Consider the following 15,457-nt stretch of genomic DNA (forward strand, 5'->3'; position numbering starts at 1 on the left):
GTTCCAGACATACAGGCATGCACGGTCTGTGGCATGGCAAACCTTTGCAGTGCCACAAACTGCACACATTGCATGTTAAACCATGCTGGGGCAAAATTTGCTACTGGGTAAAAGAAGGTGGTGCAAAGCACACCAAAGCAGTGTGTGCTGGGACAAATGCGGAGATGGAAGAGTAGGTAGTCCTGGCTGCTTCCCTGTCTCCGTGTGCCTCCTTGCAGGGGCTCTGCTGCAGAGCCCCCATACTGAGACACTTGGAGACAGGAGAGCAAGCAGCCCTCCACGTACCACTCCCTGGCTGGCTGGGGCACAGGGTGACAGCGTGGCGGCCAGACAGCTCCCCCCTGCAGCACATGGAGCAGTGGGACAATGTGTCCTGCTGCAAAGTGCACAGGCAGGGGTGTGTGCTGTGGCCAAATGTGCGCCACTGCTATTTGTGCTCTGCTGATGCATGCCCCTGCTCATATAGATGAAGCCTAAGTGATTAGAAACTTATTTATCAACTGTCCTGAGAGGTGATGAGAGTGAGGAGTTAGTTGTACATATTTATTTGTGAAATGTCTGTTGCATATAGGGAGACTAGTAAGATATTGGACCTGGAGTCAAGAAACCTGTATTTGCCTGTCCCCCGGTTTTGAACAGCTCCTCAGTCCCCATAAGGCTGTGTAAGACTTGGATCCTTGCTCTTGGTCTGCTGAAGTAAACCACCCCTGAACTCTCACTGCACCCCTACCTTCTTTTTCCTGAGTAAGTGGCTGGGAAGTGTTAGAAAAAGGCTGAACATGAGGCAGAGCTATAGCTGTGCCCCTCAACTGGCAAGAGCTGACCTTTGTGTGAGTGAAGAAGTAAGCTGCAGACTTTTTGCAGCTGCAATACACTCTGATCCTCTGGAGGAAAAATGGAATAGTTATTCTTTGAGTTCTCATGTCTTCCCATGGTTGTTGCTGGGAGCAACAGCCCAGGCAGCCCTGCCGTCTAGGCATGCCGGCTCAGCCACCTTGTACCCAATGCAGAAGCAGGACCCACATAGGCAGGGTGCGCAGCTGGGCGGATGGGATTGGGCTGTGGGCAGGTGGGGAGTGGCATCTGGGAGCAGGATGGGCGGGGAGAGCTGGGGTCACAGGGTAAGATCATGGGGCAGTGACAGCACAGGGCCAGGGCTGGGGTAGAGCCATCATCCTCCGCATACACATCCCTGCAACAGGTGCTGGTTCCATGCTGTCACCACCCCAAGATCCTGGCTCTGGCCCTGCCCGCTTATCCCACTCCTGGATGGAGCTCCCCACCTGCGGGCTCATCCTGACTCCACGACCTGACCATGCGGGTCCCAACAGGTCTCCATGTAGAGCCCAGGATCGCAGGGCCTGACAGCATGGGGCCGAGGCCCGGGGCGGAGCTGCAACCTGCTCCCTGCATGCCCCTGCCTGTGGATCTGTCACCTATTGCAGGGCCATGCTGGGAGCAGATTGTGGCTCTGCCCCGGGCTTCAGGCTATCATGGCCCTGCAATCCGTGCCCGCCTATCCCATTCCCAGATGCCACTCCCTGCCTGACGTTGGCCCAATCCCAGATACCTGGCTGAGTGCAGAGCAGAGTCACTTAGGGAGTTTTGGTGAGCTGTTGCAGGGGGGTGCTGACTCGGCCTTTGACAGCTCACCAAAACTGCCTAAGTGGCTCTTGGGCCCTAATAATCGCCCACTCTGTATTAGGCTATGGTGGGGCTGCAGGCCCCCAGCCACTTGCCACGTGGGCTGCATGCTGTGCTGTGTAGGGGGAGGATTTTTAGTGGTGGCATCAGCAGCTGGAGTGATATGGGGAACAGCGTCTGAACTGGGAGCCTGGGGGCTGCAGGTTAACCCCCCCAGGGGCTGTGGGCACAGGCCGGTTGGACAGCTCTGGGTAATACGAAGTGGGGCTATTTGGTCTCTTCTGATGATACTGTTATTCTTTGTTCCAATGAACAGAAATTTTATACAAGAACTGTCCCAAGTTCCATAGGAGCGCCCTTCTCACCCAGCTGTTATATTATGCTCTCATATGTGCGCACACTTGCTCACTCCCTAAACGAAGATGAAAGTATTCTATGCAGAGTTGAGACGCTTCAAAGGAAGTAGCAGAATATCTCAAGTGTCCTCAGTCAGTGGAGAGGGCTGGGTCCAGCACATCCTGAATGTGTGCTTACCACCATCATTGTCTTTAGATGGGTGCGTGAATACAGCCCTTCATTTTCGCTGCTTTGCTCCTGTTAAGAACTTCCTTAAATAGAAACACTTTTTTGTCTGTGCATCTCTGTTTTGTTTTAATCATTGAAGTATTTACACAATTTTACTTGCAGTCCTGTTACCTCTCCAGAAAGCAATAGCGGATGTACCTTTATCTCCACTAGCTTTCCTTCTTACATGCATCTTTATGGGTATTTTTAATGCTACTTGTAAGGGCAGTACACAAATTGGGCTTGTCCAAGAGTATTGTTTTTTATCTGCAGGTTTTGCAGAGCTATATGTGATTTGAAAAGGCTACCCAGTAACTATAGGAGCAGTAGCCTTAAGTGGTACAGGAGCTAGTTCTGAGAGAGAGACTGAGATAGAGATGGTGTTTGTGTAAGAAGCACCTTTATCAATTCAGACTGTGAACCTCACTATTTTAATGCTGATCTGGGAGAAGAACAGTTTACTTCTGCATTTCTTGAAAGACAAGTATTATTAACAGAAAAAAGGTGTCATAGAATAAGTATAAATTTTTAATGCAGTATATTGTTACTCTGGAGGCTAGAGGCAAGATGCCCCAAGGGTGTAGGCACCTAAATGAGATTTAAGCAATATTTTGGCACCAAAGTTTGAAAGAGATACCCAGACATGCTGCCTAAACTGCTTGGGTGTCTGAGACCCAGTCCTAGGCACCTGGGTTTCCTTGTTTAACGTGGGAAGAAGGTCAATGCCCAACTCAGGTTTTTCAAGAAATCAACTGCTGGCATTTGACTGCTAAAATGTAAGGGTGCAGAACATTGTGGCTCTACATACAGGAAATTGGCTGCTACTTTATCTTCAGTATGAATCAAGCTGGATCATGAATGTGCTGGCTGTAGGACATAGAGCTTGAGCAGTCCTTATATTGGCATACATTTTTTTTTTTTCCCAAACACCTACTATGCCAATCCCACTAAGACGATTAGATATGTAGTTGTTCAGGGTGTTTTTGTGCCCCTCATGATTGATAGGTCTGATTTGAGACAATGACCATCGACGCTGTGGGTGCCATTAGAATAGACTTCAGCAATGCAACGTGGAATCCTCCAGTAAATCTAACGAGTTGTGGAGAAATACCACAAACGACATGGATAACAGGTTTAATCAGAATGGGAATGAACTTTGCCAGTGGCTTCCTTAGTCATCTGACTGTGTATAAGGATTAATGAAAAGATTGAATACTTCATGTACTTCATTTGCTCTCTCTTCTCTGCATCAACTGAGCACAAAGTGCGTAGAACTTGAGCCACTCAAAATATTTAGAAGAAAGCGGGAGTGTTTACTGCTATTCATCTTGGAGCTCACGATGATGCTCAGTGTTATACAGAGCTCAGATGGAGACCATCTTTGTCCCTAAGATGATGTGTTGAGGAGTGCTGACCATGGCAGCTTCTTGACCCTGCTGTTCTGAAACACAGAAGCACAACAGTTGCTAGAGTAACTCTTCTCTTTCTGTCTGTGCTAGATTTAGTACTAGTAGAGAAAACTTACAGGCGTTACCTTTAGAGGGTTTCGTCCTACCTGGCAAGCCTGTGGTTTTCAGGCAGTTAGCTCTTCTCTGGAAATCTGCAGTGTTTATAAAGCAGTTTTGAAAAGAATGGCATCGAATTATGATTATTATTGTTGCTGCAGTGCTGTGGGTTATAATTGTAGTTATGGAAGCTCTTGGGAAATGGAGTAATAATTTCTTCCAAGAATGCAGAAAGAGAGAGGAAGTGCACCCCGAAGGATAGAACAAAGATAGAAATGTGGGAACAAGCATACTCATTTAAGCAGCATTTTGTGTAATGAGCCTTCATAACATGAAACTTTAGCTGTTTACAGACATGAAAAAACCAAACCAAAACAGCACTTTAAGCTCGGTGCGCCCCTGTGCCAAGAGCAGCACGTGCCTAGAAGAAGCGTTGGGTCGGTTTGACCCGGCTCGTCCAACGTCTGTATAGAGCAGGCGCTTCAGCTGGGCTTTTGGCACTTTTTTCAAATGGCTGATTGAATACAAAATACAGTTTCCTTTTATTTCTCTTTTCTAGAGTGGCTTATCTACTTCCTCTTTAATTCTGTCCTCTTTAGCTTTTCCAGGAGGAGTTAATGGGAAAGCATTCATTACACACCCTTTTTCTGTGTATAGGTGAGATAGAAATGACTTTTAGCCTAAATTAAATCTGAAATGACGGATCTAGATATTGCAGAGATCGTAAGAGATGCAAGGCAGTTCTGGACCCAGAATTTCCTTTTTCCTCCCCCTTTTTTAAAATTGCAAAGTGTCTATATCAGGAGACACTGACATGATGCTTAACTTACCGGGTTGGCTACCTTCCTAGTCCTTGTTACAGGGAAATGAATATAGGGCTTTCTTTGTATGCCGAAACTGCTAACAATGGTTCTGGTTGTGCGGGTTATGAACATCTATCTAATCACTAGGAACTGGACAGTGAATAAACCACTTTAGCCTTAAAGCTATACCTAGCCTCCGTCAGACTGGAAGTGATGACCGAAAGGTAAAGATGCTTTAATGAAAATCGACTTGTACGCAACTACAGACACATGTCAAAATGAAACCTCTTGGCTTCTAAATGCTTATTCTCTTCAGCAGTCTCATAGTTATTCTTGCACTTTCCATATTGGTCTCTGTGAAACTGTATAAACTGCCCTGTGCCTTTTACGTGGCTGATGCTTGTCAAAATGAAATTCTAGCCTCCTCCAGCATCAACTTTTTATGCAGGAAATGTCTATAAAGTCACAAAGTTCTTGTGTTGCTATGTGATATTTTCTAGCTCTTGGCACCAGCTCTGCTAGTTTATGCTTTTACCTCCTAATTGTATTCTGCTGTGTAATGAGCCAGGGTACATTGAGCCATCAATCACTACAGATATTAAAGCTTTCCTGTCTTCATGTGGTCATAACTTTCAGGAAAGATTAAATAAAAATGCCACTTACTGTATTCCCATTTGATTTTTTTTCCCCACCAAAGTACTACTTCCTTTTGCAGTCTGGCTTTAGCACTAATTGAGAAGCTATCCAGCCTGAGAGGGGGAAGGGGAAAGAGGAAAAAAAAAAGCCAAGCAAAGATAGCTTGCGAACTCTAGCTATTTTAGAATTCATAGAGGATACTGAAGTCAAACCTCTGCTTGATTTATGTTCAGTGGCCAAAGGCTGAATAACGGCTTGCTGTCCTCTTCATGAGATTGCAGAATAAGATCTGCGACTTTCACCCTCCTCTTGTTGCAAAACCCATGGAACATGAAAAACCTCCAAAAACTGTACTAGAACCATACTTTTCTTTAGGACCTTAGGATTTGATTCTTATTCTTGTCATGACTGATTATTTTTTGAGTTGGTGGCCTTCCTCACTGTCTTGGGCAACACTTCTCAGCTTTACATTCTGAAGGCTCATTATAGAAGTTTTGCATTCAAGAAAAAAGTTCATTTCAGTCTGTAAATGACTCCGAGTGACTTTTCCACCATTCTAAACTCTGCCTCTTTTCCCTTGTATGTGTGGAATCACAGTCCTGCTGAACCCCATTGGACCCTGCTGATTATGGACTCGTTGCTGGGTCTCACTCAAAGTCAGTGCCTCCCAAGACACCCTAAGCGTAATGGGCTAGATGCCTGGCTCCAAAACTGTCCCTTTACCATGCCACATGCCTTGCAGATTGTACTTAAATGTCCCTTTTGCTGAGGCCGCAGACTAGCTTGGCCTCCTGTCATTACAGGGCTCTTGGCCCCAGTAGTGGTGCCCTTAGTGCTGGGCACCTGTCATAGGTGAAGCATGGGGGGGGAACGGGGGACATGTGCCCCCCCCCGAAATTGGTTGCTGCTGAAGCCAGCTGCTTGCTGTTGATGTGGCCAGCGGTGGCTGCGAGTGATCCCTGCTCACCACCTGCCGATCGCCACCCTGCCACCACTGGCTGCATGCAGGCGGTCCCCGCTCGCTGCCATGGCGCCACCCCTGGTCACAGGAGGCACCAGTCGTTCATGCCTGCAGTCACCACATCCTCTCTGGCTCTGGGCTCCCCGCAGCCCTGGTTGCCGCAGCCTCTCTGGTGCTGCAGCCCTAAATGAGGCCTCCTTCTCCCCAGATGGACTCAAATAACAGCGTAAATACAAGCCCCTGGGCTATAACAAAACACCAACAATAATATTGGATGTCACTCCCTGAAAGCTGCTCCCTCAATGTGTGCCTCCTGGCCCCAGATAATTTAGGAGGTCCTAGAGCCATCAGTCTTACCAGCAGCAGAATAGGCAGCCAAGCATCTCTGAAATAGCTCCTTCCCCTGGCTGCTGACAGAACAAACCCCCTGCCAGTCCCAGCCCGGGGCTTCTATGTGCTCAGGGCCCTGTGGTCAGCTGACCGGGTGCAGATGCCAGCTGATACTCCGATTAGTCTGGTGCCAAGGCTGCCTGCAGCTGCAGGGCTCTGCCTAGCTCTCTGGGCTCCCTAGCTAAGCTGCCTCTGCTCTTCTAGGAGCAGGCACACCTTAGTGCCCTGTGACACATGGGAATAAATTGGGAATGAATTTGAAGTTTGGGAGTAGAGATGAGTGGAGGCCAGTAAGATCTGTTTTATGCGGACTTCTTCCGAGGAGAGGGGAATTATTATATAGAGATAAAGAAATACAAAAGCTTAAATTGATCGGCGCTGGGGAGCTGTCGGACTTGGGAGGCAGAGAAAGGACATAGATTTGGGTTGTGGCAGTGCTGTTGATGGGAGATTGGGATCTGTTGTTGTGTATGCTTTGAGGGATTGGATGTGTTGAATGTTGGGTCTGTTGTATAAGTTGGATTCATTGATTAATAAATAACGTTTTTCTTTTTTAAAAAGAAAGCGCTTTCTATTAATTTTTCTTTTCCTTTGTAGGGCTGCATTGGTCTTTATTTTTGGCAATCCTCGAGACTTTCTGTTTCTGAAACCTGAGAGAGACAATGGGAGTTCTCCATCCAGTTTTCTGTTGTGTTTCCAGTCAGGATCTTGTAACATTTTTCAATAATGAGAGATTCTTACTCTGCCAAAATCAAGCAATAGGTTTGAGAGCAAGTCAATTTAGTCTATCTTTAGGGCCAGCGGGGAAATCCAGAATGTGGTCTGGCTTTGTGTTGTATGCGTACTGTAATCCTTTTTGTTTCACCAGCTGAAAAGGTTTGCTCTTATTCTGTATCATCCTATGTCTTTGAATAGCTCTGGAAGGGCCTGGCAGGTGGTTTGTTTTGGTTTTTTTAAGTATACTCCCCATTCTTCTTTATGCAGTTTCACTTCTTTTGCTCACATAGTTTGCGCTGACCGTGTTTTCAACACTCCCTCCATCCATTCTCCATCCTCCTCTTGTCACCTCCTTCCTCAGCCTTTGAATAGGATATCGGAGAGCGAGTCTGCTTACTGTTTGTATTGGCCTCAAGGGCAGGGATGATAGACCTTCGCTGAGTCCCTGGAACTGGAAGGAGATTTCTCTCCCAAGGGTATCTTGTTTAATAATGTCATGCTTACACATCTGATGTTTCATTTATTCTGGATATGACCTGATTACGTTTTATTTCAAAAAGAGTTTGGTATTGCAAGCCTTGGATTAATAAAAATGATTCTAATACAACTCTTCAGTGTTTTGCTGGCTTTTCTCTTCCCCATCTCCCAGCACTGCCTCACTTAGAATATAAAACTGGTAGGAGGCGTTTCCCCATTTTGCACATTGTTAATGAAGAGAGTAGCTGTTGAGAACGGGTGAGGGAATGAACAACAGCACTGTTATGGTTTGGCAAAAAGCTAGTTATCTAGATATGATGTGGTTTTATAATTATCACCAGATTAGCAACTTGCATGGTCCTGAAAGTGTGCTACTTGCAGGCTACCAAGGTTGAACCTGCAATATAAAGAATTGCATCATTCCCATTTCTAATAGCCAGACGGGTGCTCACTTTGGAAAACAATATTACCTCAACTGCTTGATGTCTACGTGAGCTACACTGTGGTTGTCCTGGAAGATCAGGCCTGAAATAATGTGGTGATGGGTCCCTCTGAGCTCACAGCTTGGTCTTGCTGACAGGTTTTACTATATAGAGGCATGACTGCGTGTTGAAGTAATTAACGTTTCCTGATGCAACGTTGTCCGCATCAGGAGTCTGGTGCTATTTTAACTATTCTAATATAGCGTCTGCATTTCTGAACAGGTTGGTCTCTAAGGTGCCCCCCCGTCCTGCCTTTTGCTTCACTTCAGGTTAACATGGCCAACTACCGCTTCTTTCCCAATAGTTAAAGTTCGTGTGGACAAGGTCTTACAACACAGGTGTGCATGCCATAGCATATCTGGATTTAACAGAATTGCCGCTTCCTGGGTTGTCTCTCTAGCATCTCTTACAGACATGAAATTTTAGCCAAAAAGTTATAGAAAGAAAATTCTCACCTGAGCATTTTAACTGCTTCTTAACGTACATGAAGTTTACAGTCATATAGAAATGTAGGGTGTGGAACACCTGCAAAATTTGTGTATTTAAATCCATACATAATATGACTAATCTTAATGAGTCTTCTTCCAGTTTCCCATGTACTTAAATCTAAACTTTGGGTCTGAACCAGTTAATTATGTGTCTTTGCACTGGGAAGTCCGTTTCCCAGACAAATAGCATAGACCTGACTCGTTCCCTTTCGCCTCTGGAAACAGAATGTAAGGTCCATTGCGAAAAACTGAAATTCTTTTTTTCAGGGGTCAGGTGTAGCTGTTTTAAAAGGCTGTCTCGATTATGACCATAATTCATACAAATCCTTTATGTATCCTGTAACTTATCATTTGAGCTGTTGTAAACTTCAGCGCATGTTAAATGCAAATTAAAACCCGGTCAATCTGTTATTGAATTCTGTCTAGTTCTGTTTATATTCTGTTTTTTCTTCATGACGTTGTTATAGAACTTGGCATCGGTTGCAAAAGAAAAATCTGTTTTAAGTTATGCTGATATTGTATCCTGTCTCATATAGTTAATTGTGATATAGTCTGCTAGATGCAAGGAAATACGAGTCCGTTTAGCTTTTGTGATGAACCAACGGCAGAATCCTTAGATGCTCAGATCCCCCAACAGACGTTTCTGAGACTAGAGAAATAAAAAGACTCTTACTTCTTCACCTCTAGCCTGTGTGCTGCTAATTAGAGAAGGAGATTTTAAAATTTCCGGTAGCTAAAATATCTATACGAACTGCAAAGAAACTGTTCTGTTCACACCTTAGTCAGATGTATGTCTTCAGCTGTACAAGCACTGAAGCATACAGTTTATGCAACGGGAATAGGAAACTGTGCTAGATTCAGAAGCATCGGAATCGCCCGATTAGTAATTGTTGTTGCCTCCTGTCAAGAACGGCTTCTCTACTTGTACGTTGGTGGTGTTAAGTTCAGAGGGCTCCCTCTTGGCCACAGTGGCATGCAGACTTGCTGTATGTAGGTGAGGTGCTTTTCTGTGCCTGACCATGCTTCCTACAGTTCGTCATTTTAGAATTGCGGAAAATTAGGTTTGGAAGGGACCTCAGGAGGTCACGTCTAGTCCAACCCTGCTCAGAGCAGGACCAGCCCCCCCACCTCATCCCAGCCAAGGCTTTGTCTAGCCGGGCCTTAAAGACCTCTGAGGATGGAGAGTCCATCACCTCTCCAGATAGCCTGTTCCAGTGCTGCACTACCCGCCTAGTGAGACAGTTTTTCCTAATGTTTAACCTAAATTTCCTTTGCCGCAACGTGAGCCCATTGCTCCTTGTTCTAGTGTCGGCCCCCACTGAGAACAGTTCAGCTCCGTCCTCTTTCGAATCTCCCTTTAGGTAGTTGAAGGCTGCTATTAAACGCCCTCAGTCTTCTTTTCTCCACACTAAATAATCCCAGTTGCCCCAGTCTTTCCTCACAAGCCCTGTCCCCCAGAGCTCTAACCATTTTCACTGCCCTCCCCTGGACTCTCTCCATTTTGTCCACGTCCTTTCTGTAGCGGGGGGCCGAAACTGGACACAGGACTCCAGATGTGGCCACACCAGTGCTGAGTAGAGGGGAGTAATCAGCTCCCTTGACCTGCTGGCAGCACACCTACCACTGCAGCCCAGGATGCTGTTAGCTTCTTGGCTACAAGGGCACACCGCTGGCTCATAGCGGTGTCATTGAAGGAGATACCATCTCTTAAGCAGCATTTCTAAGAAGGATTCAGTTTGTTTCAGGAGTAGAAAGCATGCTCTGTTCCTAGTCTTCATCTCCTTTCAGCCCCCTCAGAGGGCTTTCTATTGGATCAGTAAATTATCTGGCCAGGATCTGAACAGATCCAATCTATGCTGCCCGTGCCTTGGCACCTTGGTGGAGAATCACTGATTTATAGTTTTAATTGCTTTCACATTTGGGTAAGGAGGACGGTTGCTTTCAGTGTTTGAATCCCCTTAATTCAGGAGAGGCTTTTGTTTTTATCTCCTTACGTCTGGCCTTGTGCTTGTCCCGGTTGGTGCCAGACTCCTCGTTCTTCATTTGGCCTTTCAGAATTAAGAGATTGTGGGGCAGGGAGATGAGGATCATTTCCTTTTGATTCCCTCTTACTACATTTAGCTTGTATTTTACTCACCTTAATTATAACATTTTTGTTTTTATCAATGCAGAAAGTAGTCTGCTAAGTTCCAAATCACCCTGGCCCCAAACCCAAGGATAGCGTGTTTTAAATGCAGTACTTCAAAATACAATGGAGTAGCATTGTTGTTTTAAATGGTATTAAATCCTTCTGTTGCTTAACTAGAAGGATGGGTGCAAGGCTTGTCACTTTCTTGCCTATTTCCGGTGCTTGCTTTATGTCTTTCAGTGTCTGTGGGGATTTAATTTCTATTGTGTAGTTAAAAAGCACTCGTGGCGTGGAATTATTTTTTTGAATCTCCTGGCTACCATATGGGATCTGTCTCAGGAATCAAAGCCACAAAATGTATGCAGTTTGTAAATCAGTTAAAAGGAGGAAGAATTGTTTGATCATTTTTAGTTGACTGATTAGATCAGTGGTTTTCAACCGGGGTGTCATGAGCCCCCTCAAGGTGTGCGCCGTGTGCACGTCTGCTGCTTCAGTGCTGTGGTCAGCCTAAAGCAGGCAGGAGCTGCGTGGCTTTAGCCTTCCCAGTCTGGACCTTCCCACGTTCCTCCCAGAAACAGGCATGCGGGATATTCTACCTGAACATCTCTGTGTCTGGGAGGATGGTCAAGGGGGCCAGACTGAGAAGGGCTGCAGAGTATGAGGCAGAGTCTGTCTACTTTAGGTTGATCACTGCCCTAATGCAGTAGTCTCGTGTGCATGTACCACAGCCAATCCAGGCTGGTGCTACAGCAGACGTACAGGGCAATTTTATGTGGAGGCAGCATAACCCACTTGAGAAACACTGAGTTAAGCTGAGGCCGCAACAGTAATGCTGCCACATTCCCATAAGTGGTGGAGGGGGGTACCCTCCCTTGAAAAGTCTGAGAACCATTGGATTAAATCCAAGTACGACAACCAGAGTATCAGACCTGAAGTCTGCTTGCGATGTAATGTTTCCTGCATTGGTAGTGGTCTTGCATGCATTTGTGATTATTCTTTGGTGTACTTACGCTCAGTCTCATGGGAAATTTCTCAAAAATGATATTGAGCACTCACTCACTTTCAGTGCAGTTGAGTTATTCTACTGGGGTGCCTTTTTTTTGTTTTCCTGTTCACAAAAACTTTAGTCCCTTTCCTCTGTCCGTGGAACAAGCATGGTCTAGGAGAAACGTTACAAGTTTCTACAGGGTGTTATGTCAATGTGCTTTAGCCCTAACCTGGGCCCTTTCTAGTTTAGTCTCCATTTCCATCCAGTCCTTGGCCACTCTCTAGTAAAGGTGCCATCAGGGACTATTTACTACTATTTACTGGACTCTAAAACTAGCCAAAATATGTAGAATAGTTCTCCTTATTTGGGTAATTGATATTATTATGCGGCTTCTATTTGAACTCGGTGCTTGATGCACTTATGCCATTAACTCAGGATTTTTTTGCTTGTGTTGGCATTTACAGAATTTTTTTCTTTTTTTTCCTTTTCAGTTTCATAGGAGAATTTATAAAGGAATCCCACTACAGCTCAGAGGTCAAGTCTGGTCTTTACTACTTGATGTTCCTAAAATGAAAGAAGAAATGAAAGATTTTTATAACGTGAGTCTGTAAAAATCTTCTGTAGAATTAAGAATTGTAAGCTCTCAGGTACTGGGAAATAAGAAACCTTGAGCAATAGGATTAATGGAACTAATATTTAACTGTATTTTCCTTTCTGTCGTGGAAGAAAAACCTTGTAATTTACAGGCCTGACATTTGACCAACTTGTGTTGTGGTTTTGTAGTTTATGTAATTGATCTGATTCCACCTCTGCCCCTTCCCCCAGAGAGCACCTCAGACTCTTTAAGTGCAGGTCTACAGTGAAAAATGACTGTATAGAAGTAGCACCATCTTACTCTGAGAGGAAATTCAGGAGTTTGTTCTTGGAGTCCTGTCTATTTAAAAAAAAAAAAAAAAATGCAAGTTTCAGGTTTAGTGAGCAGAGTGGAAGAAAGTGAAGTCCAGTGATATTGTTTTGTCCACATGCACAAGGTGGTTCAGCTTCTTTTGAACTGCTTTAGAAACCAGATTTGAGTCAAACCTGTGCAGACTATTACCTACACTCTTGCTTTGGATTAATTTGTGTAAATTTAGAGTTGTACAAGATATAAGCCAAATTTAAATCATTTTGAGAGGGTGCACATATGAATTTAGGCAAGTTTTAACTAGATGGGTATAAAACCATGCCATTGGTTTTGAGTTGGGCCTGAAGGTGTCTAGTGTAGAGCAGCTCTGAAGTTATGATGTCTGATCAGTAGTAGCTTTGCTGCTAACACTTAGACTCCTTCCCCATGGAAGAAGGCAGTGTTGCATAATGAAGCTCTGCCAAAGAGGAACTTTTCCTCTAGTTTGCATGATGCAACAAAAGGCCTAGTGCTGGGGGAGTGCTGAAATAGGTATGCATCTGGGGAGGTGGTGGTCTGACTAGGCTTCACCTTCCATCCTACTCCTCCCTTAGGCCCCAAGTCTTATGTATGCTTTCCCGGTCAAGATATACAAGCCGGTTTAGAATGGCTTAAACCAGTAGGAACCAACGTTTTTGGCCAGCATGCCATAAATTAGTCTTGTACCCTCTGTGAATACCACTTTGATCTCTTCCTCTGCCCACTCTGCTTCCCGTTCTCTATTCTGTGCTCCCTATCTGTATTCCTACTCTGTTTTCTGCTTCCTGCCCTGTTTGCTGCTGTCTCTTCCGTGATCTGTCATGCCATACATAGACTGCCTGTGCCACTTCTGGCATGCGCGCTACAGATTAGCCAGCCCCTGGTTTTAAACAGTTTAAGTGGTGCAGCTTGAAGAAGGATACCTGAAAGCTTACTTATGTCTGTCCCACCCATGCAGTTGGTCTAGTAAAAGATATCACCCCCAAGAATTCTTGTCTGAAACCTCAGAAGTATACCTGGTATTAGTGAGGTATTATTCTGAACCAGTTCAGAGTGAACCAGTTCACTCTAATGTGTGGAAAACAAACTTTGTGTCTGGTTGGTTCTCCAGGAATCGCACGCTGTGTCACTCCTTAACCTCCTCCCCTCGCCCCAGCTTTCCTACTCCTGCATGGCAGCTGGCTGCTCTGGTGCACAGACAGGACTCTCCTGCCCCAACCTCTGTTGCCTGCTCTCGACCACAGACTTTAGCATCCAAGGCTGATTTGGGATGGGAGGCAAGGGTGGAGGGGGTAAGTCACATGGGGAGGATGCCTCTGGGTTTTCCAGGGTTTCTGGTTCATGCTCTGGCTTTAAAAGGACTTTACGTATAAAGTTGCTCGATTATTTCCATTGCCTGTGACTGACCCCGGGCCACTTGAGTACCTTTTAGGTTCAGTAGGCTCTAGATTTAGGTCTTCCGTGACTCCGACATTGGGGCTAGATTGAACATCGGGGTTTTTTTTAAGTTCTCTGCTTTCCTGCTTTCCCCATAGGCTTTCAAAGTGCTTTGCAAACATGCTGGACTCGCTGTCTGATTGGCAGGAGCCCCGTACCCATGGAGAACTTGTGCCAGCAGATTTGGCTTTGCAGTACTCTCTGCCCCTGGGAAGCAGAAACAATTGAGTCGCAGCCCTCAGGCTAATTTGGGGGAGTGGTGTGGGGGGATACACCTGCCTACCTACTGATCTCACGATAGGGAGCATGAACTGAAATTAATTAAGCAGCTTTCTAGGGGAATTTTTTTTTTTTTTTTTTAAATCCTCATCCTGAGACAGAGGCATTGGGTAGCCCCTAGAATATCCAGCCCTGCAGGAATGCAAAAGCATTAGTCCGTGTGATGCCCTCTTATCCCATCTCCCTGTTCAGCCAGTGGCGGTCTTTGTCCCCCGCTAGGGAAATCCTGGGGAAAGTTTAGCCATGTGCCACTGCAGGGTGTGCTGCACTCCCACTCCCATGGTTCAGCAGCTTTGCAATGCCTAAAAGGGGACTGTTGAACTTAGACCCCTTAGGAGCACACATGCAGACATCTGAACTGCGTCAGATGGGAACTGGTTTAGTTGTTATGCGTGCCCACACCTTGCCTGAGTCTGCTTGGGGCTTGGGAATGTTGGAACTTGGCTCTGAGCATAAGTATTAGTGGCTGTTGGTGCTGCGAGGTGCCTAGTGTACATTGTGCCTCTTCCCAAGCATAAATTCTGTGGTAGGTGGATGTGAGCACGCACCTTTTATAGCATTTGTTGTATCCATGGGCAGGCTGGGTTATGAAAATGGTTCACTCTTAAGACACTTTTCCATAGTAAGCGGTTTAAGCTGAGAAGTTCCAAGTTGTTTAATTCAGCAGAAACCAAGTGGCTGCAAACAGGTTCTTTTCTCTGTTTTAAATGTTTTCATTTTTAACTGAAGTTAGAGTCTTTATTGCTGTTTCTCTTAGAAACTGAAATATCGAGCACGAGGGTCTTCACCGGATATCAGACAGATTGATCTTGATGTAAACCGGACATACAGAGATCATATCATGTTTAGAGACAGATATGGTGTTAAGTAAGTACGTCAAAGTACTTTAAATTCAGTTATTTGTTGTTTGTCTTTCAAATAGAATCGACTCCTCTGACCTACCCAGGAATTATGACAGGGCTGTGAATTAAAATATGCAGATATTAGAAACTACAGTGCATAACTTTACTGGGGGGTTTTACTTCTCCGTATTTCA

The 15,457-nt window shown here is 45.3% G+C and overlaps 1 protein-coding gene across 4 annotated transcripts in view; it reads left to right on the forward strand.

The window, feature by feature from the left end:
• USP6NL (USP6 N-terminal like) overlaps positions 1 to 15,457 on the forward strand; it is a 172,499-nt gene that overhangs the window by 110,172 nt on the left and 46,870 nt on the right. For all 4 annotated transcript variants that reach the window (XM_019543714.1, XM_019543715.1, XM_019543717.1 and 1 more), the window contains 2 exons: positions 12,275 to 12,382; positions 15,179 to 15,288. In XM_019543714.1, the coding sequence (XP_019399259.1) occupies positions 12,275 to 12,382; positions 15,179 to 15,288 (218 nt within the window). The remainder of the gene's footprint in view (positions 1 to 12,274; positions 12,383 to 15,178; positions 15,289 to 15,457) is intronic.

Source organism: Crocodylus porosus, unplaced genomic scaffold, assembly GCF_001723895.1.
Source record: "Crocodylus porosus isolate Cpor-Errol unplaced genomic scaffold, CroPor_comp1, whole genome shotgun sequence".
In the NCBI taxonomy this organism is placed as follows: Eukaryota; Metazoa; Chordata; order Crocodylia; family Crocodylidae; genus Crocodylus; species Crocodylus porosus.